Here is a 23,880-nt window from a genome sequence, read left to right as displayed (position 1 = left end):
GCATGTAGTTGCATTTGCATAAATAAAATGTGATGAATTCACAGTGATAGGATTGTGTTTTCCAGGAGTGAATATAAATTCAGGGAACTTTCCCCTTTTCCTACTAGGCTACAGTTCTATTTTATTAACTGGTGTTTTTTCTTCTGCTATGTTTCTATGAAAAGAAGCACACAGAAAAAGTACTACCCAAGGTTACAAATCCAGTCCATTTGTCCCAAGATACTACTATAAAGTTTTTATAATTACAAAGTGAGGAGCAAAATAGGAACATATTCTTGCACTGATAATGCAATCACTAGACAGCAAAAGCAGAGGGAAATAAAACTAGCTGACTTTCCCCACCATTTGCAGTCCCAAAAGGCTGTTGGCATTACAGCATCAATACTGATGGAGAGTCAAAGATAGGAAACAGCATATATAAGGCTATTCTGACCCATTGATGAAAATGGTCTCCATCTATGGAAGAACCTTTGTACAACAGACTGGAACTGCGTAACTCTCGTTGTTTCCAAGGTACTTCATAGAAAGGACTCAAACTGCAGAAGGCTGTGAGTAGCTTATGACGTGGTTGTGCTATTCTACTTACCAGTCCTTCTCCCTCACCCACGCAGATTCAGGCTGTGGCCAGCGCTAGAGGACTGACTATATAATAGCATACTGACTGGTCATGTCGTAGCAGTCATGAAATCCTGAGTTGATTCAAAAGCCTCATAGTGTCGAGCCTCAGAAGTCCATTAACCATGCACTTTAAACCCCAAGGACACTCTCCACCTCCTATGACAGGTTAACTTGATTAACTCTAGTGGAATCCTTATGGTGGGATGGGATGTCTTCTCAAAAAATTGCATATTTGTCACACAAACCCTTCCAGGCTTGTTTTGGCACAGTGGTGTTCCTCTACTGATGTTGAGCTGTTGTTGTTAAAAAGCAACAACTGCAGTATTGCCATAATTTCTCCTATGAATTTCCTTTGTACTGTACACATACATTGAACAAACTGGTCCGAGGTAGTCCTGGCTTTAAGCCTCAGTTATGATTTGGCCATCAGCACAAAGAGCCATTAGTCTTTGTCAGATGACAGAATAGTACATCTGGAAGGAACTAAAAAAGATCAGTTAGTCCATTCTTTTGCAGGATGTGTCCAGCATATTGATGACAGATCATAGCCTAACAATTTTTTAAAACTTCTAGTGATACAGTTCAAATAATCTAAGTGGCTTGCTCCTGTGTTTTACTATCCTATAGCAAAGATAGTAGGCAAGTTTTTCATAATATGTAACTAAAATCTCACCTCATTTCATGTAAACCCGTAATCTCCCTATCTTAAGAGAACATGGAGCCGGCCAACATACTGTCTCAGAGGAGCCTTTTGCGCTGCTACTGGGTCGCAACACTGGTGGAAAATCAATCCTGCCTCCCTCCATCCCTAGAAATGCATCTTCAAATGGGTTCCTATGAAAAATGTCCCTCATTCAAGCATCCAAACACAGTTTGGTGATTGTAGAGAGAAAAAAATTGAATTTTAAAAGAAATAAAAGGCTTGTGTCTTGAAACTCAAGACATTGACAAGAAAAGCATGATTTGAAAATCAGGCTTGACATGTAAATGTAAAAATGTCCTCTTATCAATTAATGTTTTGAAGTTTTTGCCTGGATATTTGACTTCATTATTCTTCGTAATAAGGAAAAACCCAAATTCAGGGTTTTTTTTCTTTTGTTTTACAGATTTGAACAATCTCAATGGACTTTTACCGCACTCTTAAGTTTTTCACTTCTGGTAGCCTTTGTGTTTCTGAGCAGAATCCAAAGTTGCAAGATACGACAAGGCTGGTTATCCTTTTAGTATTTTGTAGCCAAGAGGAATAATAAAACAGAAAAAATCTCAGGGAATTTTAAATTTATGTTCTTGAAATAGCATAAAGATAATAATTTGGCAGTCTTGGATGCCTCTCTGAAGTTTTGGCGTTTACCCCTTAGAACTAAATATCCCTTAGAGCTAAATCACAGAATCATAGAATCATAGAATCATAGAATCATAGAATGGTTTAGGTTGGAAAGGACCTTGAAGATCATTGAATTCCATCCCCCCTGCCATAGACAGGGTCACCTCCAACTAGACCAGGTTGCCCAAGGCCACGTCCAGCCTGGCCTTGAACACCTCCAGGGATGGGGCCTCAACAACCTCTCTGGGCAACCTCTTCCAGTGCCTTACCACCCTCAAAGTGAAAAACTTCTTCCTAATGTTTAATCTAAACCTGTCCTCTTCCAGTTTGAAGCCATTCCCCCTCGTCCTATCACTACATGCCCTAGTAAAAAGTCCTTCCCCAGCTCTCCTGTAGGCCCCCTTTAGGTACTGGAAGGAATGTGATAGAGCGGCTTGAGGTATCTCCTGTCAAAATGTGTTCTATTTCAGTGGCTGTGGTGCAAGAAAAGTTAGGCCAGAGAAGTTCACAAAAGATACCTAAGAAAATTGCTCATTGCTAGTAGGCTGACATTTGTTATGCAGGGAATCATACCTCCATGGACAATTTTTAGTAGTCCACAAATTGAAGATGGATAATTTTTTTTAACCCAAGCTCCACTGTAAAAATAATTAATGTAAGGGGCTCTATGGCCTGTGTTACACAGGAGCCCAAATGAGGTTATGACAGAGAAGGGTCACTTTGGTCTTTTCACTGTAACTCAAATATAGGGTTGTCTATACAACAGAGCTAAACACAGGTATGCATATTCAGTTCTGTGCAGAGCTGAACTTATATCTCAGTAGAGAATTCGGCTGCATGGGTCTCTGGACATTGTAAAGGACACCATGGTGCCATTTATAAATGTTGTCATTGCTGCATGATTCCTAAGATGAATATTGAATATTTTCTTCTTGATTCTAGTTATCCCTGAAAAGTCAGTGAAGGAAATTGCAAGAATCCCTGGAACAGCTAAGGACACAATTAAGAAACTTCTTGCACATAAAAACAGTATGAAAAAGCATGAAGCAATCAAGAATGTGATCCCAGAAGCAGCCGTGACACCGGCTTCCAAGACCCACTTGCAGTTATTGGACTATGAAGGTGGTATTGATCTTGGTGGGAGCTACACTGAGGAAGAGAAAGAAACTGAAGCTACTGCAGAAGAGGAGGCAGAAGAGTCAGACGAAGAGGAGAAGGAAGATTTTGAGAATCAAATTGAGCATGAGCGAAGCCTTAGAGGAGATGTCTTCTGTAAGTTTCTTCATTTTAAAAAAAAATCTGCTTTGAATGTAAATATATAGAGATAAACGCTAACAAAATCATCATGAAACATTATGGATATTTTGTCAGAATTTACTTGCAGACAATGAAAAGAACCTAACATACCTACTGGTGAGATTAAATGTACCGAATCTCCCTTTTGGGGGAATCTGTCTGCAGTCAACGTGAGGAGAGATGGATTGTGCTGTCCTGACAGCCCCTCCGCAGGCTGTGCTTTCAGAGCAGCTTAGAGGTAGCACATATAGCTTCTCCTTGTTTGCTTCACAGAAGTCCCAGGAAAACAAGATAGTGTGCTGCTTCTTTACAAGTAAGACAATAATTAGCTTTGCCTCGTGATAGGCATGCTCATCATCCTAAGTAGTGTGCATTGTTCAGAGTAAAAACATAGTTCATTATCTTACAGCCACACCAGACTCATTACCAAAGCCTCAGCCTATCTCTTTTCTCAGCCTTTCACTCCTGACGAGCTTATGCCACTTCCTATCCATCTTCTACCTAAAAAAGGTAGCAGGTGCAGGAGCTGAAGCCAAATTGGGGTTGAAACTTTCACTGGATTGCAAGCTACCCTTGAGGTTCAGCCTTACTATGCTGGTACTGCCAAATGCATTTGAGAGTCTCAGACCAAAGGATTAAGTGACTTGCCTCTGTTCTCTCACAAGAAACATTCAAACACAGGTCTCCTGATGGCCATACTTTTATGATTAGAGAATTCTGTTTTACACACATTTCCACTAAAATACTATCCTAAAGAAGGACATAACTCTTCCCAGTCATGCTAATTAATCCAAAGCTGGCCATAATTTTTTAGGAAGTATGGAGAAAGTGAGCAGAAGACAGTTGCAATATATATGGTGACTTTTGTTAAGACTAGGTTCTCAGGTACTCAAGCTTCTTCATGAAGATAAGTTGATGGGGACCTTGCACGTGCCAAGAGAATGGTGTGAACTGTCCAGCACTGGTAGTACCAGATACGTTCAGCTAAATGTAGTTGGACTGGGAAGGACTCAAAAAGGTTGACTAATTAACTGCAAAATGCTAGTGGAACCTGAAGGGATATTTACCCTCAGCAAGAGCGTGCTTCCCAGTAATTGTGATTTCTGTAGGGACAAAACCTTTTCCTTCCAAACAGAATTGCAAGAATATTGCTGGTCTAGCACTTTTAGGGGCATAGTACTAATAGGTTCTGTTAATAGTTGTCATATATAATAAATTAAATGTTGATAAATAATACTTTTATTAGTTATACATACATTTTTTCAAAAATCTGCGCCATAAAGGACTGTGAGCCTTTCTGCTTCCTCAGTTGTGAGGCAAGGCAGCCTGTTAGGAAAAAAAATAATCGTCCAAGTCAGTCCTCCTGACCGTTTCTGCCTTTCTGGGATGGATGGATGGATGGATGGATGGATGGATGGATGGATGGATTGATGGATTGGGGGAGGTAGCTCAGACATCTCAACAGTTTTCTTCTGTAACCTGCTTGGACAGGTTAGGAAGGACTGCCAGAAATACTGCCCCCAGGGCAGAGTTACTATTTTTTTTTGCTAGAAGGACATAGGGCTCTGCTGTCTGTGCCTGGTGTTACAAGGGGGATGTGCTCTTCTGTACTGGGCGACATGACTTGATGCAGTTGCAAAGCATGGATCATGTAACCTTCCTATTGAGTACTCTATTTGGAATAGATTAATTTCCCAGATTTCAGTTTGAGTGAGGGCGTACAAGGAAGATCCTTCGTCCATAGGAAAAGCCAAGTCAAAACAATATGCAAGAATTTTTTGTCATGATGTTTGGTGAGATTCTTTTTCAAGGACTTTCTCAACCAAACCAAGGTATTTGAGCACCATATACCTGGGCTAGGCAGAGACTACTCGTCTCTACAAAATTGCCACTACAACTGACAGCAGTGACAATTAATGTTATTGCTTGAAAATATTAAAGCACTCTGTTTTATCTGTATTGTTGCCTATACTGTCTTTGTTCCAGTCACATTTGGCTTGAATTTTCCATTATTAATATAACAGATTTATATGCTGAACATGCTAGAAAGATATTATTTCACCAGAGGATACTGGCAGAAGGTTGGTGTGGTGCTTTATACAGGGATACTAGTATGTCCAAGATGTAGTTTCATTAAGTATGTGAACTAGTATTATTCATGGATTTCTTGTTTGATACCAACTATGCATAGCACTTAAGGCATTGTGACATTTGAATTTTTCTTTCAGGATGGGTTGCATGTGTTAACTGTGCTTCCTTTCCGTTTAAATTTTCATACAGTATACTTGATTCTTGTTACTATAAAAATTCAGTCATGATTCAGCCACTTAATTGTTGGAACTTTTGGCTTTAAAAACACTTTCATTTTTAATGATATTGAATGATCCTTTGGAGTACACGATTAGCTCAAATTTACAGCTCGTAAATTTACACATCCTTTTTTTTCCTCCTCTGCTGATGTCTATTCAGCAGTGATTCCTTTACTACCACATTAAGTTCCTCCATATAATCCCCTCAAGTGTTCACAGAGCATCTGCCTTATGTATTATTAATATTGGTATTGTTTGTCTTCCAGGAAAAGTAGTTAATTAGGAAAAATGGATAGGGCACACTTTTCAGAGTTCCTAATTATTATTTTTAAATTTATGTATTATTTTATCATAGTAGTTTTACTACATAATAAATATATAGGGAGCCACAGAAAAATACTGTAGGGGAAAAAAGAATTATATGCAGATTGAAATTACTAAAATAGGCCAAATATCAAAATACAGGACCTTCATGAAAACTACTACTCACAGTTTTTTTAAACACAATAGTTAAAGATTAGCAAAGTGAAGCCCCCAACATTCAAGAAAATTAAGGTCATCTATGAAAACTTACATTTTTCTTCTTATATTTTTTATATCTTATGATACAGCTTGTAATGAATTTATATGACTGTTTTCCATGGGATCCTTACCTTGTTCAGTGTGAAGAAAGGACCTGTCTTGCTGTGAAAGGTGCAGTTTGATCAATAGGACTCTGTCCTATTGATTGCAAAAATCGCAGAGGTATAGAAAATGAGAGTAAACCAAAGTATTGGAAAGCTCTTTACCGTGTGAGATGTCCTCTCTGTACATGGAAGAAGACACAGAGAGGTGGACCAAAGTGCTTAGTTATATAGGCAATGACTGTACAGATGCTACACTCAAGCTAGAGGTGAACTTATAGTGCACAACCTTAATTCTGTCATTCTGCAACGTTTCGGTGCTTTTTGCGTACCTTTTGTAATCCAGAATGGTATTGCCAACTGCAATTAAATTCCATACTCTGTACTTTATCAATTTACAAAACTCGTATCGTGCTTCAAACACTCCCGTAGTATCATTTAGCCAGCTATGTTAATTACAGAGCCCCTTCCTTTCATAGCACCCAGAATGATAAAGAGGTTTTCTGGTTTATTTGGCAATACTAAAAGTGGACTGTTTCCCTTATGGGTCCTAGGCTCTTACTCTCAGTTAATCAGGACATTTGCTCATATTCTTTTCTGATAATTAGACCACTGTGTGAGCGAATAATTTTCAGACCACAACTCAGTCCGCAGCTATAGGTAAAAGGCTCACAAGATGTCAGACATCTGGTGAATGTAATTCTTTCAGAGGAGGATGTGGTAGCAGAGATGTGGCATATTCCTTTCAGTCCAACGTAGTGATACACTGTACATTAGGGGAAGCTAGTCTTCACTTTACTACCTCTTATATTCCACCTGAGTTTTTTACAGTGCCCACTCTGATTTTCCGTTTTGTTTTGTTTTGTTTTGTTTTTTATGGGCTTTGAACATTAGACAGCAGTGTTAGAAACATAGCGAGTACCATTTTTGTGAGAGTTCCCATGTGCTGCAGTTTCAGGCACTTTAGAATTCTACATGTTAGAATTACCAACAGTGAGTTACTTTTCCCAGATTTCTGTGCTATTTTTACATTTAGACTAACTAAATAACTACATTTGGTTTTACATTTAGACTAACCTATCGAAGCAAAACCAGGCATAGGCATTTTCCAGGGGATAGAAAAATCAAACAGCCGTAACAAGAAATAAGAACAGACCGCATTGCCCACAACTAGCACACTTAAATACATGCATGCTTATATTCTGCCATATATCTGTTCTTCCAGTATAGCTGCCTCAGCAAGAGCTCAATGTGATGCCACAGATGATTTATAAGAAATACAGTCCCACTAACAGGAAAAAGAAAAAGGAATTAAAGCTTTAAGGATAGCACGTGCATTACTACAGGCAAATAGAAAATTATTTCCAAGCTATAAACCAAGCCATATTTTTTTCAGACAAAAATATAATTTCCAAATGCACTTGACATAATTTTATATACAGCAGTTGGCAAAGTAGAGAGGTGAAACCAAGTGCACATAAAGGAAAATCTATCAGTGTTTTCAGTAAGCTCCTTTAGCACCACAGAGTCACTTACCAGTCATTTACCAGTGCTTTTTACTGTTTCTGAAGGGTGCTTATGGAACAGTTCTCCATAGACCTATTCTACTCATGTTCTGCTCAATAGGTTTGGGGGTTTGGCTTCTTTTTTTTCCTTTTTTTTTTTTTTTTCACTTTGAACCTTTTAATATTGCAGCTTAGTCTAAGCAGTGCTTTTCCAGATGTGCTCCTGAAGCTTCCTATTGCTTTTGTGATCTCGTTACCCCTTATTTGACTTATAGACTGACTTGAGGGTCTATCTACATGGTACTTTTTAGGCAGACCTGAGCTCACTCCAGTTGTGCTCCAAGCAAACCAGGTGTAGGTCAGCTCCAAACAAGAACTCATGTAAGCAGAGTTGGCACAACTGGCAGACTAGTGCTAACAAACCTGTTTGACAGGCAGAGTGAACTGGTGTCTGCCTGCATGTCTAGGAGGACACTGCTGTGCGCTGCACAAAAGGATATGTTTGAACCTAACTAGCTCTTTTAGGGGCCATCTGTTCTCTTTCTTTACTTAGCTATCTAAAGGTCCCTGGACAGGGGATGGCTAGGAGGTGGCTCTCAAACCTCATCTATTTCATTATGCACAGCGCTCCCTGAAGGCCTGCTGTTTTTAAAGTGGAATTCTAGTTTCATGTATAAATTTGTTTCTAAATCCCCTTCATGGCACTTTATTTAGGCACATTTATACTAGAACAATGTCTCAATGCTTCTTTTCAGCACTACTTTCTCATTTTCTGAGGTTATTGCTAAGAAGTGTTTCCATGATTGCAGACATCCTACGTAGTTTCAGAATTGTTTTATGTGAGTCCTGTTATCTTTTAGGGGAGTACTTTCAGCCAGATAGAGCTGGCGGGGGCCGTTCTATTTTGCAGAAAGTCTCTTTCCTTGCTGCAATTCCTGATATATAATACAATTGACAAACTGCATCTAATATGGCTCAACAAGATTCCCCCTCCTCAAAACAGGGGCAATATTCAGATATATGTTGCAGATAGCAACACTGAATTTCTTGCAGATGCAAGAGGCTGTGTTAGCAACAAGATGGCTGTTCTCAGAACCAGAATGTCACCAATTTACTGATGGTCCACTCACCACAGACATTCACAGACACAACTCTTATGGAAGTCGGTGGTAGTTAGTTACACAGACACCTCTGAAGACCTGGGCATTAGTTCTCTCTGCCACTAATTCCTGCTCATAAGATCAACCCATCTTACCTTGTAAGAGTATCATGATGACATCAATGGTTAAGAATGTGTGGCATCGTGATACAAAGGGTTTTATTATGTAGGGACGAGACAGTAGCTAGTGCTGCAGAGAAGTAGATGGGTGGGTGCCAGCAGTACAGAAAGAAGGATAGACTGCTGTGCCTAAAGGGGGACGTATGTGAGCTTTTGGTGGTGAGCGTATGTTTTTAGGGAATATGAGATGAGGTCTGCCTTTCTGCAAGCACCACTTGACAGCAGAAGAGCTGAAAAGAGCAATCTTGACTCCTGCCTAGTACTTAAGAGGGGATAAACATGTCCAGTGATGGTCTGATGTAAAATGTACGCACATTCCAAGAAGTAAGGTTTCTTACTACATATAATTTCTCATAATACTCAGGTGATATCTTCCAGTAAGTGGAGAACCTGAGTATAATGCCTGACACTGAAAACAAAAATAGATTTGGATACTAAATTTGGCTCTTCTTATGTGCATCAAAGTTCTTCACTTGAAGCATCTGCAGCACACAGCTACACCTGCATGTATAGCCCTCAAGTGAATTCAAGTGTAATTCAATAACTCAATAAATAAATCATTCTGGCAGCTGTTGTCTTCTGTTAAATCACTCCACTCTTTCCAGAACTGATCATATTTTAATAGCTCTCTTCATTTTGGCAAGGGTTTTTACAGCCTGAGCCTCTTTCACGAAGTATGAGGGCAAGTTTATGGCATGACAGTGAACTTAACACCTAATCTCTATGTGCCTGTTCCTAAATGTGTATATGTAGACATATATTAATTTGGAGAAAGATACATTAATCCTTGCCTTAAGTAAGAATATTATCCAGGTGATTTAAGCAATGGTCTGGGTGAGGGGAAGGCTGCAAGGGCAACAAGAGAGGACACGCTCCTGGCAATTCATCAGAAAGCTCATATGATTGCATGAGTCTCCTTTCCCAGCTCAGTTCAGCACCTCTGAAAGTGCCTCCAGGGCATCTTCATAAACGTGTGTTTTGTCTGGGGTACACACAGAGACAGTTTTGAAGGAGAAGAAAGGTTAAGTAGATGGCATAGTCTTCATGGTGCTAGGAGGCTCTGGACTGCAGTGACTTATAAGTATATTCTTAAAATTGAGTATGTGTTCTCAACTGTGAGTATGTTGGAGCATTTCGATGGAAAGCCCTAGCTCAGTGGAGCTCACGGGAACAAACTCCCCTCTGAACAAATGTGCGTGCATGTGAAAGTAATAACTTTTAAAATATTTGGCATTTGTGACTTTCTAATAGCATGTATGATATAAAGCTGAGTAGGGAAAAGTAATTTCCATAGCTCCTATCATCTGGCACTGTTGAGGAAGTCTGAACTCTTCTTACTGCTGCCCACGTGGTGCGGCTGAAAAGTGAACTTCAGTCTGTCAGGCTTTCCACTAACACCTTCCATAAGCAGTAAACCAGAGGATCCTCCCTCACTCCTCCTCTAAAATGGCACATTTAAGCTCCTCCTGTTTTCATAGGTTTGTATGTATATATCATAGGTACATCTGCATATGTGTTTGCAAAGGATAGAATCCTCTGCCAGTGAAAGCAGAGCTTCCCCTTATCTCATGTGTGATTAGTTACTTACACAGGCTCTGCACAAAGAAGTTGAGACTATTTTTTTTCTTTTTAGTGAGTGCACTTCTCTATTAATCACTTAAAATAGTACAAAAGAAGCGTAATTGCAGAACTTTAAAAATACTTAGGAGTATTTTAGTGTATTACTTAAGAGTAAATAAGAGTTTGCAAGCTTCTATATCTTTGTAGCTCATTAGACAGGAGAGGTTTTGCCTTGGCTCTGAGGCTGCTGCTGAAAAATAGTGCTGCTTGAGTGACTACCTCCTTTAGGCCAATATCTTAGAGAATGCACCTAACATTCATTGACTGTGCTGCTGTACCGACTCTTCCAGTTTGGCACAAGACATATCAACCAATTTTTACAAAATAACTTGCTCAGGGGTTTCCACCAGGACTGGTTATCAAAACATCAGGCTGTGCTTGCCAGCTGTTGCAGGGAGGGTGAGGAAGAGGTAGGGCAGTCGCTGCACCCTTCCTTCCAGCAGACAGCAGAGTTGATCAGGTTTGCAGGAGAACACGTACCCCAGCAGATAGTACGGCTTCAGAAAAATAATTTCCTGGGACTTCTGTTACAGCAGCACCAGATATCACTTAACCTGACTACAGAGCTGTGGGTCTTTGATCCCCCAATGTTTATGGCTTTTAGCAAGTCTCTGACATTACCCATTTTTTCAGGCTGCTGTTGACAAAGTGCTGCCAAGCTGTTGAGTCATTGTCTTCACTCTCTGGTAGAGTTCAGGTACTTCTATCATTAGTTGAAGTTTTGTCGCAAGAAAGCAGATCACCACGCCAAAGAAAGATCATGTTCAACGTTTTATGACCTTGTGAATCTTGTAGGTCCATTGCCCACAGCTTAGAAGGCACAGTGCTGTGGAAAACAGCAATTTTAAAAAAGTTTTAAAATTCAGAATTAGTATCTAACTGGGGCTAGGAATGTGAGTTTGTTGGTGGAGTGGAAAACACATACATTGAGTTATTTAAATTAATTTAAATAAATGATGACAACTGGTGTAAAGGAATAAAGTTCCATTTTCTGTTGGTGACAGATGATGTTGATGCGTGATGGCTCAGCATTTGACAAGTTGTTTTCCCTAGTTCCCAAGGTGAAAGAAGCAGCTGCCTTCGGCCCTCTCCTGGCACAGAGGAAAGTTCCAGTGTCGAGAGCAGAGCAAGAAGGTAGATTATTTTTATTCTACAGTATTTATTTTCCTGTGTACTGTGTCTTTTCATTACATATATTAGCCAAGCCAGAACCAATTTAAAAGCCTTTAAGATAAAACAAAGGTTTGGTGACCACATTAGAGACAGTATCTGGCCAAACCATTCTGCCAGTTCCAATGTGAGAACCTTTTTTGTGTCCTTTTCAAGACATACTTTAACAATGTCCTTCAGCCATATTCTCTTGGGTTTTGTCCTGGTCCTCTGTCAGAAGTCAATGGGAGTTTACCCTAAACAAGACTGAATAAATATTTACCCTGAATCTTAAATAGCCTGGCTATGAATTTATGATAGTTCCCAATTAATCAGTAAGTCCTGTGGATATCAGAGTAAGATGATATTACCTGTTCTTTCTCACATTAAGAAATTGGTGTATAATCAGTCAGGGGGAGCATACATGGTCCAAGACCTGCCAATTTACATACACAACTTAAGCTTCTGCTATGCCTTAGGAAAGTGCTTCATGCATTTTCAAACAGAAAACTTCACTGCCTTTTGAGAACTATAACAGACTGCAGTGTAGCTCTGGTCATGGCAGAGCGTAAAAGCAGATCAGGGGGCACTCTTCCCCCGCTTTCCAGGTGGGAAATAATTTCCCTGTGATGGACAGAATCATGAAGCTGACTATAAGGACCTGCTTATGAGAGCCACAGAAAAAGGCAGAATCAAAAAGGGGGGACTAAGAGACTGTATTGAGCTGATGCGTTTACAGGGCAGCAGCATCCTCCTGGAGAGTTACCAGCCAAGTGGGCAGGGACTGAAAGGCTGGCATTGGCTAAGATGAGATTATTTTTAGGACTAGTTGGGGTTTCACCCCGAAACAATCCACAAATGCTTCCAAGTCTTAAAAAAAACAAAACAAAACAAAACAGACAGATGTGCTGGCTGACACTAAGGGTAAGATACTGTGGTGGGTTTTTTCCAACTGACAAAGCAGTAGTCTCAGAAAGAATGGATTTATGCAGTAGAGCTCTCTAAATGCCATGTACTGCACTTCTCAGTCTCATGATAAAATACATGAAAAGAACAAGAAGGATGCTTCTTTCTGAGGCAATTCAGACAGGTGATGTATTATTCTTAATCACATCTGCCATGTTTGCATTGGACAGTATTTCTTTCTCTGTGTATGTAATGCTTTTCATCTGTACAGTCACAAAGGCTGTGGTGTACTCTGGGTGATGCCCTTTTTCAATGTGCTCTAAAGGTCAACTGCTTTGGGCTATTCCGAGCTCCATGTAGTATGAGTATCAAGTGCTGACATAAAGGATTCCTCTCATGGGAGGCCAGCTTCTACCTTTCAACAGATAGAACTGAAGCTTGAGCATCTCAGCTGATTACAACTACAGCAGTGTAAGAAATGGAGAGAGGAAAGCTCTAAAGTTGGCAGATGCCAAACCATTTCACAGAATCACAGCATTTTCAGAGTTGGAAGGGACCTCTAGAGATCATCTAGTCCAACTCCTCTGCTAAAGCGGGATTGCCTAGAGCACATTACTCAGGATTGCATCCAGGCGCGTCTTGAAAATCTCCAGAGAAGGGGACTCCACAACCTCCCTGGGCAGCCTGTGCCAGTGCTCTGTCACTCTCACCGTAAAGACGTTTTTCCGTGTATTTGAATGGAATTTCCTGTGTTCTAACTTGTGCCCATTGCCCCTCGTCCTGTCACTGGGAACCATTGAAAAGAGCCTGGCTCTATCCTCCTTCAACCCACCCTTTAGATACTTGTAAGCATTAATAAGGTCTCCCCTCAGCCTTCTCTTCTCCAGGCTAAAGAGTCCCAGCTCTCTCAGCCTCTCCTCATAAGGGAGATGCTCCAAGCCCTTAATCATCTGAGTTGCCCTTATGATGCTAGAGTTCAAAACTGACACCTCCAACTATACCTGATCAATCGGTAGACGTGCAGTATACAGAAGTCACAGCATATAACCTCACGTGCAGATGGGAGGTTGGCAGTAAAAAGACACAACAGATTTTCCTGTGAGTTAAAGAAAGAATTACTACATAAATTCTAATGTTTTGCTGTCTGCAATTTAATCTAGGTCACCACTATCTAAACTCAGATTGTAGATAATTTTAGAACGGCTTATGCATTCATAACTGGCTGAATAAAGAGCAAATTATTTTTATCAGTACTTATGATGTACTGCTCCTCTGACCTCCGAGTCTCCATTGCCGATTTTTTTTTTCAGTTGATTGCAGCTTCAGTCGAGGGGTCTGCGACTGGAAACAAGATGCTGATGATGATTTTGACTGGAATCCTGCTGATCGAGATAGAGGTATTTAAATATCTGTCCTCTTGCTATGCTTTGATTTGATGGCTCACCCCCTCCAAAAAACGGGGGACAGATGGGGAAACAGAATCAGGAATTAGCTTTCCTATCCGAAGGTTATCTTTATAAAAGAAAAAAAGGAGGCAGAGAATGCTGGGAGTGGAAATTGTTTCTTTGAAATATCCAGTGGCAACTGGTAATCGGCAACAAATTTCAACATAAACATATCAAAATAGGAGCAAAAGGATTAGGATATAACTGTTCAGAATGGCAAAGTACAAGGCAATGGAAACCTTATTAGTAACATGTTGTGTCTCTCTAAGACTGGTAGGGCGTTTAACCACACATCTGCCATGTAGACGGATGTGGCAACGTAGTTACTCACACGGCTTAGACAGCACTGTGATAACTGCTCAGAAATCTCAAACTCTGCAAGACAAACTGGTGACGGCATTCCTCAGAACGAGCCAAGGGCAGAAGGCTATTCAGGAGCAACCGATACCTGACCTGGTACCGATGGCATCCCTGCTAAAACCCGAGAAAGAGCTCCGTGAGCGCAATGTGTGACTGCTGTGCTGGTGTATATAAAAAGGTGTGGTTGAAGAAACTTGTTTGAAAGGATGTCTCTTCCCCTGGGACAGAGAAATGTTGCAGAAGCTTCTGCAGTTGGGAATGGTGGATCCTGCAGATTCTGCAGGCCACCTGCTCCAGTTCCTACACACACATTCTCTGCCTCTTCCCTCACAGTCTTTCAATCCCAGTCTTTCTTCACTAATCCTTCCTCTCCTGCTCTATATATTTCCTTTTTCCCAAGTCCCTTCTCTGTCCTGTGACTTCCGGGAAGACTTTACCCTGACCTTACCCTGTCTCCCCAAACTTACATCTGCTGATTTTGACTTTATTTACAGGCCCAGATGTTTTAGCCCTTTTATCGCTTCGTGTGTCTCTGTCATTTCGTTGGTCCTTCAGGATTTGGGGAATAAGCTACCAGTTCCTTTATGAGTTTGTCATCACTGCAGAGGACAGTGGAGAAAGTAATGAGCTAGCTCAAGTGCTGGAAATGGTCTGACCACAGAGGCACAGCAGCATGATTCAGGCTGTTGCATTTGAAAAACTGAGATGATTTTACCTTTGAAAGATAGCACAAGGAAGAATGATTGTAATTGCCAGTGAAATATGAACTCATCTCCTCTGTAAACTGATATGACTTCCAGCAGTGCAAGCTTATTCCTTGTAAAATATACTCCCTGCTGCTTTTCTGCAGTCTGATTTTAAAATATTCAAGTAACGCAGCTTCCACATATTTTCTTAGCAAATACGTATTCAATTTGCTAATAAATAACACCAGTCCATTAAAGTCCATTTTCCTTTTTTTTTTTTTTGTTGCAAGGTGATGGGTACTACATGGCTGTTCCAGCCTTTGTGGGGCACAAGAAGGATATGGGGCGTCTAAAACTTCTCCTCACCGACCTCAAACCAAAGAGCAGCTACTGCTTGATTTTCAGTTATCGGCTTGCTGGCGAGAGAGTGGGGAAACTTCGAGTGTTCCTGGCAAACAAAAAAACCACTCCTGTCTGGGAGCAGAACAAAGGGAAAGATGAAAGGTGGAGAACTGGAAAAATAGATATATTTCAGGGGGCTGAAACAACCAACAGGGTAAGTGCAACACAATTTATAAGCCAACTACCATAATCAACATAACAGCCTAATTTTCTAATCCTCAAGTGTTCCACCAACTGTTTTATAGGCTTACTAGCAATTGAAAGGCTTATCTGGAATGGGAAACAGGAGCACAGATTTTAGGAGGCAGAAAAGTTACTCTCTGGTTGTAATTTCAGAACTGAATTACCCTAGTTGGTTAGAACACTGATGTCAGTAATCCTGTCACTTTGGAAAAACCGCATCAGATCATAAATTAACATAAACAATGAAAATCTCATGCAACAGAAGCACACATATATTCCTGGAAAAATTAAAATTATCCCCGTTTCATAGAAGAGGATGCTCTCAAACCACACTAAACCAGAAAATTAGTGCAAAAGGAGACATCTGGTATAGTCAAGGCTGAGCAGTCATCCTAGGAGCAGGACACATGAGCCAACAGGGAGCACTGTCCACTGATGTATGTCTGAAAACTGCCTCAGTCAGGGCTTCAGCAAGTTTCTCCTTGAAATTCCAGGGTCTGGTTTTCATTTATGTGACTGAATGTTTTCAGTGCTATGTAAAGGCTTTGACTGTATAATTGAATACTGTGAGAAAAAATGAAATGCAACCTTTTATCAAGGTTCTTTGCACTGCTGGAATGACGTAGAAAAGCCTTTATGTAAATGAAAATCAGACCATAAAATAAAACCCCATCCATCGTATTCATAAAAATGAACTTACCCTCTACATATAGTATACATACTATACTATATATATACATACTATGGATAGAGTAAATATATATAGTATATACACTATATATGTAGTATATATATCCCAAAACTAAGGATCCAAATACATCGAAACCAAACAGTTGTAATGCCTTCAAGAAAAGGAGTGCACTAACATCACATACTGTGATAAAATGACATTATTATAATAGGATTTCACTCAATTTGCATTTTCTTTGTACAATGAAAATAAGTAATCTTATTAAAGGAATCCATTTGGTATTGTAAATCTGTGCAGAGGATTATCAGTCTAGTTCAAATAATACACAGAAACTCTAAAAATTGCAAGGATTTAAGTCATTAAGTCCTGTATTGTGATAAAATGTTCCTCAAATACAGCATTATAACAGTTGCTAAATGGTTGGATAAACTACATTTTGACTGTTAATGCATCTGTTTTCTTATGACAGGTCACTTTTGAATCAGAACGTGGGAAAGGCAAAACTGGAGAAATTGGAGTGGACAATGTTATACTGATTTCTGGTCTATGCCCAGAAGATATCTGATAATGGATATTTGAGTATACTGGATTTAATCCTGTTTTTAATATTTGCCTTACTAGTAGTGTATTTTTGTATAATTTTCTTTATAAAAGCCAAAACCAAAGCCTTGAACTTAGTGCAGCAATGCAAACAGAAAAACTGACATGCGCAAGAAGCAGAATACACTTTTTAATGAGTTATTCTAATACATGCTTTGAGTGTAGCACTACTGTATTTTATCATTCAAGGTCAGGGTTTCTAAAGTATTATTTGTCTAGCTTTTTTACAAATTCTATGTGCTTTTATTCCTTAAAGTTCTTTTCAAGACTATTCTGAAGTCTTCTATTTCATTTCTTCTACTTCATAAGAACATCAAGCAGTATTTAAGAGGATGTTACTACTTCTGGTGACGTAATTTTAACTTCCTACTTAGTTTGTAGATATTCAATCTATTCAACAAGTAAGAGAAAAGAGAGGAGCTTTCTTTCCTTATTGACGGAGCTATGCAAGTTGTAAGTGAATTCATGTCTTTGAGGCATATTTTCATTACTAATAAAGTGTGTAAAATACCTTGTTTGTCATCAATGTCTTTGAGTCACAGAAATCACTGTTTAGAAGTGATGCTTTTATAGTTTTATAAGTGTCTAATGTTCATCTTTAATAGATGATTTTACCAACTGGCACTGAAAAAAGAACAAGAATAATGACCCATTATTAGCACTTAAGAAACTTCATATTATGTACTGACCGTCAGGGACAAACTGGTTCCTGTTGGATTGCAGGCATACTTTTCCCACAGAGGTGTGAAAGAATGGTTTTCATTTTCCAGTAGGCGGTATAGCCTAGTGGCCACAAAATAAGGCTCCTTACACAACTGAAAAAAAAAATCTTTGCTGCGAGTCCCTGCACATTCCTTCAAATTTCAGCAAAAGGGATGGAGACCATCTGCCATCCCCAGGAGCAGGGAGGTGAGCAGAACCTCTCCCACAAACTAGGAGCTGCCGCCCTGCCACCCCCGCCACACTTTCCTTTGAACACACATCTGCACATACACATACATATACACGTACATGTACAGGTACATGTACACATTCTGAGGAGGGTCTAGAATACAGGTTCCGCCTTTTCAGAAGAAGTCAATGCTGTGAAAGACAAGACCATCTTCTTCTGTCTTGTGATTTCTTCCAAAAGTACCTAATGGTCTGAATCCTCAGAGGGCAGATGCCCAGGGAGAAGCCCTAATTCAGACAATTCTCTGTTAAATATGCATGCATGTGTTTTCCTCTCGATTAGCTCCATGTATCCCCTTCTAGGTTGACTGCTCACTCTTTATTATAAGTGACGCTCTTTATTTTATTTCTTGTATAAAAAAGGGGACATCCAAAACAATGGAGTAGAATTTTATAGAGAAACACTAAAGAACCCTGAAGAATTCAGCCTGTATGAAGCTAAGCTTTTTAACAAAACACAACTCCACAAGTTCAAACACATTGAGTTGCACCTATGAAGCAAATCAGGGATGCTTGAAACATTTCTTGTTGAAACACAATATTTTTGTACTTTGCACACACCTGAGGAAAGGGTAAGCAAGACTGGAAATGTCTGGAAAGTTTACAATAGCCATGTAATCAGGAAATGCTTGTTCTTTGTTAGAACTGGTTTGTGTTACGAAACAGGTGCTCTGAGAACTGTACATGGCCTTCAGCTTTGACCTATTAATTTCTTTCCTGGTGTCTTTGGAAGTGCTGAGGAAATTACAGAATAAGGACTTGAGAAAACCAATTCTCTTTAATCTCAGGCATAGGCTCTGGGACTAGCAAAGCGAGGGGAAAGCTTCCTCAGTAGTGGATCGGATGGTGCCTGTGATCTCAGGATGCCTGAAGAACCTGATCAGAGCGAGGCAAAAAAGTGAAACAAGTATTTTTCTGGACTCAGTCCTCCTCATCTGACTCTCTGAAGTTGAACTACCCTTACTGGAGAGTGAGAAGATGAAAGATCAATTTTATTGAAATCAAATTCTGTGTGTAGCTTCAACCAGCAATAATTTACACATACACAGTGCCCCTAAAGCCTAAGAAGTTACAGTCTCGAGCATTACAGTGCAAACCGAGTCTACCTAAAAAAGTGCAGCTAGGCATTTCTTGCATGTGCAGTTATTTGGCATGGAAAGATAAATATTGCCTGTGGAAGGCATAATGTCTAAAGACTATTTGCTCAATACACAAACAGTAGAGAGTAAACACAACGAACATGGTGTGATATGGAGCCAGATATGCCGATATTTATTTGTTGGTGGTTGAATTGCAGCCCACCGTGAATCCTGACTGTGACAATTACTTTAGTAGTAGCATTCCACCCAAGAGACAAGATAAAAAGAAAATATTTTGCATTTCATGGAACGAGTAAGATAATGATTTGCACAGATCAGTACAGACTGCAACAGCTGCCATAAGGCTTTCCATAGTAGATGCAGAAGTTGTCTCTCATTTTTTTGCAATGGATTGTCAGATACAAGATAGCTCGCATCACAGCAGATCATAAAAATAATTCTAGCATAAGATCTGAAGAGCAAAACTGAAACCTTTTTTATTGTGAATAAATTCAAAGATAGCTTCTGCAGAAGCAACAAACCAAATCCATTAGGTATAGACATTCATATAAACCACATCAGCACATCAGCAAATTAACTGGTATTGTTTGCAACATTCATTCAAAAGATGCAACTGCTCAGGGCAAAAGCTACATGTTTCTCCTTCAGATGAAAACAGTTAAAGGGCGTATTATGCCCACAGTCATTAATGCTTCAAAATGTTCCTGACAGTTTTCCATTACTGTGAAATGTGAAATCCATTATCTGCTTGATTATTTTAGACAGCAAGGAAACTGCGCGGGGAGTATTTGAAAATGTTAAAAGTATGCTGTAATCAAGTGGCTTGAACTTTGATAACGTCATTTGCAGCTCTTAAGTCTGATAATAAACTTTGGAGACAGTACTCTGCCTACAAGTTAATGGAAAAAAAGAGCTTCTAGCTAATTACCCAAATCTATACTACATCCTTCAAAAACTACTCAACAGATGTGATCACTTAATTTTGAAGGTTGTATCATGAAAGGTTTCAATCACTTTTCTTCAACTGCCAAACGAATTAGAGGAGACATTTAATTTTGTCAACCTTGAATACATGGAAATGCTGAGGCATGTTCCCACAAGATTATTATCTTGTAACCTGCGACTGAAAGGAACTTAAAACATTTTCCAGCTATGAGATGTTATTTTTATACATTAAATAAGGATTCCCCACTGCAATTTTGAAGGATCATAAAGTTGAAGATAATGGAGAGATGTTTTCAATGACTGATTGCCACTCATATTTACCTCATAATTGCTATATTTTTTTAGGACAGAGTCATACACCTGCATCTACTGGTAGTATTGAAATTCATGGCAATATAGTAACGAAAAGGTAAATAACAAGAAATTGTGGATAATAATTTATTTGGTCATATGCATACTGTTACATAAAAGCTCACCACCGCAAAAGATTTTTGATGGAAAAGAATTTCTAATTTCAATAGTTATTAACCTCTCAAATATCTGTCTTTAAAGTTTGATTTCAATGAATTTAGACATTCAGTCTCTCTGACCTTCCCCCTTCCAAACTCCAGCTTTTCAGGAAGTGCACGTTATAGCAAACACTGATTGTTAATTTTTTTATTTGGGGAATATTTAGTCTTTAGTGATTCAGTAAAGCATGACAATGTTTTAGAGGGTTCTTTTCTTTTTTTCCTTTTTTTTTTTTTTTTAGGAAATAGCCTAATACTGTCTCTGAAAATCTCTTAATTTCTTAAAAATTGTGTAATGCATTATACCAATTCCTATTTTCAGTAGATCCCTGCAAAGAATATATTCCTTAGACAGATTTGAGAAACATTTGAATAGCGATCCTTTTAGGTCCTCAGATAAAATCTATCTTTAATCCCACATTTAAAGTGTTCTATTAATTAATTTTAAAATTAAAGAAAAATATTTCAAAGCTAAATATCATCAGGGATAATACAATTTATTATAAACAATCAGTGTATTTGATGCCAATAGAAATAAATATTTGAGTTAAAGGAAATAGCATCTCCCTAAACTTGCTTTAAAAAGCATTTCATTCTTTTTTCTTCATAAACTTCTTTTTACTTCCAGGCAAAGATGGTGCTTCTCCATAAAGCTGGATGGTGTGCAGGAGCCCTGAAGAGCTCCACAGACATGTTTTGTCAGGACGCAACTCCAAGCACTCCCTCAAACAATTCCCAGGCAGAGTTTGGAAGTCAAAATTCTCCAGGAACCACTTCCAGGAGGCAGTTTGCATGCAGCAACCCTGGTTTTTGTAGCATAGAGGAGGTGGCATGTTTAATTTGCTGCTGTTTGTTCTAGATACAGAAAATAGCAAAGTTGGCAGCTCATTCAGGCATTTTAAATCTTCCAGAGCTGACTGCCCTGCTCCATTGCTTTCTCCTGGCTGCACAGGGAAAATCGGTCCCTAAATTTGATGCCCAAAATCTGTTTGCAGAATTGGACACCTCTGGGGTGGAGTCAGTAAATCTGATTTAGGCGGGTAAAGCAGGCAATCAGAATCTGGCCCTTGATATCAGGCCAACAGCAATTTAACATTAAATCTCTCCGTTTTGACTCACTGAGGTTTATTGGTTTTCTTGCTATAGTTGATAGCTTAATACATGATATTTTTGTGTACTGCATCAGGATTTGTCTTCTTACCTGAAAACATGACTCAATTTACAATTATATAATACCATAAAAAACAGAAGTCACAAACTGGCTAATATGATAGCAAATAATGATAAAAAACTTTGAGAAATACATGCCATAAAGTGATGAGGAACAATATATTTCTAAAAAAACCTCCAAAACCTATTCTTCCCTCAGACACTAATTTTATTCTAAACTAAGAATGTTCACAGCACATTTAAGAAGTGCAAGAGCAGATCCTGTACTCAAGAAAGCCACATGTGCACTTACAGTGAGTTACTTGTTAACATCACTTCTTGCCCAGATGTAAACATATGGCAGTCCTCATTTTCTTTGCCTTCTTCAAAACTGCCAGAATATTAAAATAAATAGCCAGCTTTTCTAGAGGCAAGGGGGCACTCATAGAATGGCCCAGCTATGTGCGCTATTGAAAATGTCAGTGAAAGTATGAATAGCAAGGTGACAAAGTTTGCCTTCGTGCTTTGAGACAGTCAAGCTGAAAGCTGACTGCTGTCACTGTGCCAAGGCACAGGAGAGGAGAGGAGCTCTGGCTTTGCAGTGCATGAAGACGCGAAGGCGTCACCCTCGCTGGCACAGACTAGCTGGTGGGTGGCAGTTGTATGAGTGTCCTACCCCGTGCCCAAGAACAGGCTGGCGTGGGTTTAACCCACAGTGGCTGGGGCACGTGGAAATAAAACAGCATGAGCAGCCATAAACGGGAGAGGTGAGCAGCGCTACTGCCCTGCTCATCCACCGCCCGGTTCTGAAGGTTTTATCTGATCACACACGGACAGCAGCAGTTCAAAGCTGGCCTTAGAGAATTCAGGGCCTCGCTCTCAAAACTCGATCAGACTCTAAAAACGTGAAAGCGATCCTCGAAACGAACAGCCACACAAGACATCTTACTTTGTGTGAACGAACGCACTTCAAGTGCTGTGAGGGGGAGGTACTTTCACAAAATGCAATCTGTCAGAGTACCAAAGTATGGCCCAATTCTTGGATTCTCACAGTCTATGGACATGAAATTTGTGCAGGTTTCTCTTACGGACATCATTGAGGGTGGAGGAAGAGGTGATTATTTAAAACACTTTGGTGCCTGTTTAATGTCATTATGATTCACTCACTAGCACTCCCATTATATAATTTTTTTCCTTACTGGCTAGCCTTTCCATGAACGGAACTATATGTCTGGATCATAGACAGATTTTGGGCTTTTTTCCTGGCAACTCTAAAAACAATATAAATTCAAGACTTATTGACAACATAACCTTCAAACCAAAGAAATCTTAAACTGAACAAAGCTCTCCAGAAAGAACTACAGCACTGGACCGCAAAATGAATGCCATAGGGAGGGCCTCTCTGTGGCCCTTTATTTCTTTCAGAATTTGCTAGATCTGAGCACCTCTCTTAAGAGAGCATAGATCTTGTTATGGTATCCTGCCACTGAAGTAAACTGGCCACTACATAACTCAACACTGGAGGAAGTCGATATTAGGCAACCCAAAAACAGGAAAGGGAACTCAGGAGAAGGATCACTAATTCAAGCATGGGAGAAACACGAAAGCCAACCTCGAACGCAGGTATGCAGTGAGGGATATTTTCTTGTGTCTGGTTCTTACTGCTCCCTCACCGTGTTTATGTTTCTTCTTACTACAAGAGTTGGTATCTCAATCAATCAATTCAATTATTACATAAAAAAATCATTTTGTAAGTATTGTGTACTTTTGCTTTTCCTGCTATCCCAGCTGCCTTCCCACACAAGATGGAAATGATTTTGCAGGCTTTATGCTAGAATAGATATAATCGTACACTTCCACTCAAACTGCATGCAAAGTTAAAAGTCATCTTTTTAATGTACATTCCCCCATCAGGAGATGGATGCCTCATCTGGCTAGTGTCCGTTGGATTCGGGAGACAGATACAATTGCAAAGACGTGAAACCTCCTGCCAGTGACAGACTGAGGCGTGAACAACGTATTGGCCACTCAGGGCTCCCACAGGAATTCAAGCCGTTGGAAAGATGTCTTCAGAACCACCTCAGGGTATTTTCCTAGTAGCCTCCCACACCTCCAACTTCACCAGTTCGCTATTTGCAGTACCTGTCTCTCTGCTTGTTGCTGCTGCTCTGCTACTGCGGGAATATCCCCTCCCAAACACTAGGCCATCTGGGGTCCTTCTCCTTAGTCG

At 39.7% G+C, this 23,880-nt stretch overlaps 1 protein-coding gene across 1 annotated transcript in view; it reads left to right on the top strand.

Moving 5' to 3' along the window:
• EGFL6 (EGF like domain multiple 6) overlaps nt 1-16,975 on the top strand; it is a gene marked incomplete at both ends in the record, with an annotated part of 44,263 nt that extends 27,288 nt beyond the window's left edge. Inside the window, 6 exon segments of the mRNA XM_082491092.1 lie at nt 2,885-3,214; nt 11,628-11,708; nt 13,940-14,026; nt 15,411-15,676; nt 16,866-16,953; nt 16,956-16,975. Coding sequence (XP_082347218.1) covers nt 2,885-3,214; nt 11,628-11,708; nt 13,940-14,026; nt 15,411-15,676; nt 16,866-16,953; nt 16,956-16,975 — 872 coding nt within the window.
• Nucleotides 16,976-23,880: the final 6,905 nt, after the last annotated feature.

Source organism: Vanellus vanellus, assembly GCF_965231255.1.
Source record: "Vanellus vanellus genome assembly, chromosome: 1".
Taxonomy (NCBI): domain Eukaryota; kingdom Metazoa; phylum Chordata; class Aves; order Charadriiformes; family Charadriidae; genus Vanellus; species Vanellus vanellus.
This window is presented reverse-complemented; position numbering and strand designations above follow the sequence as displayed.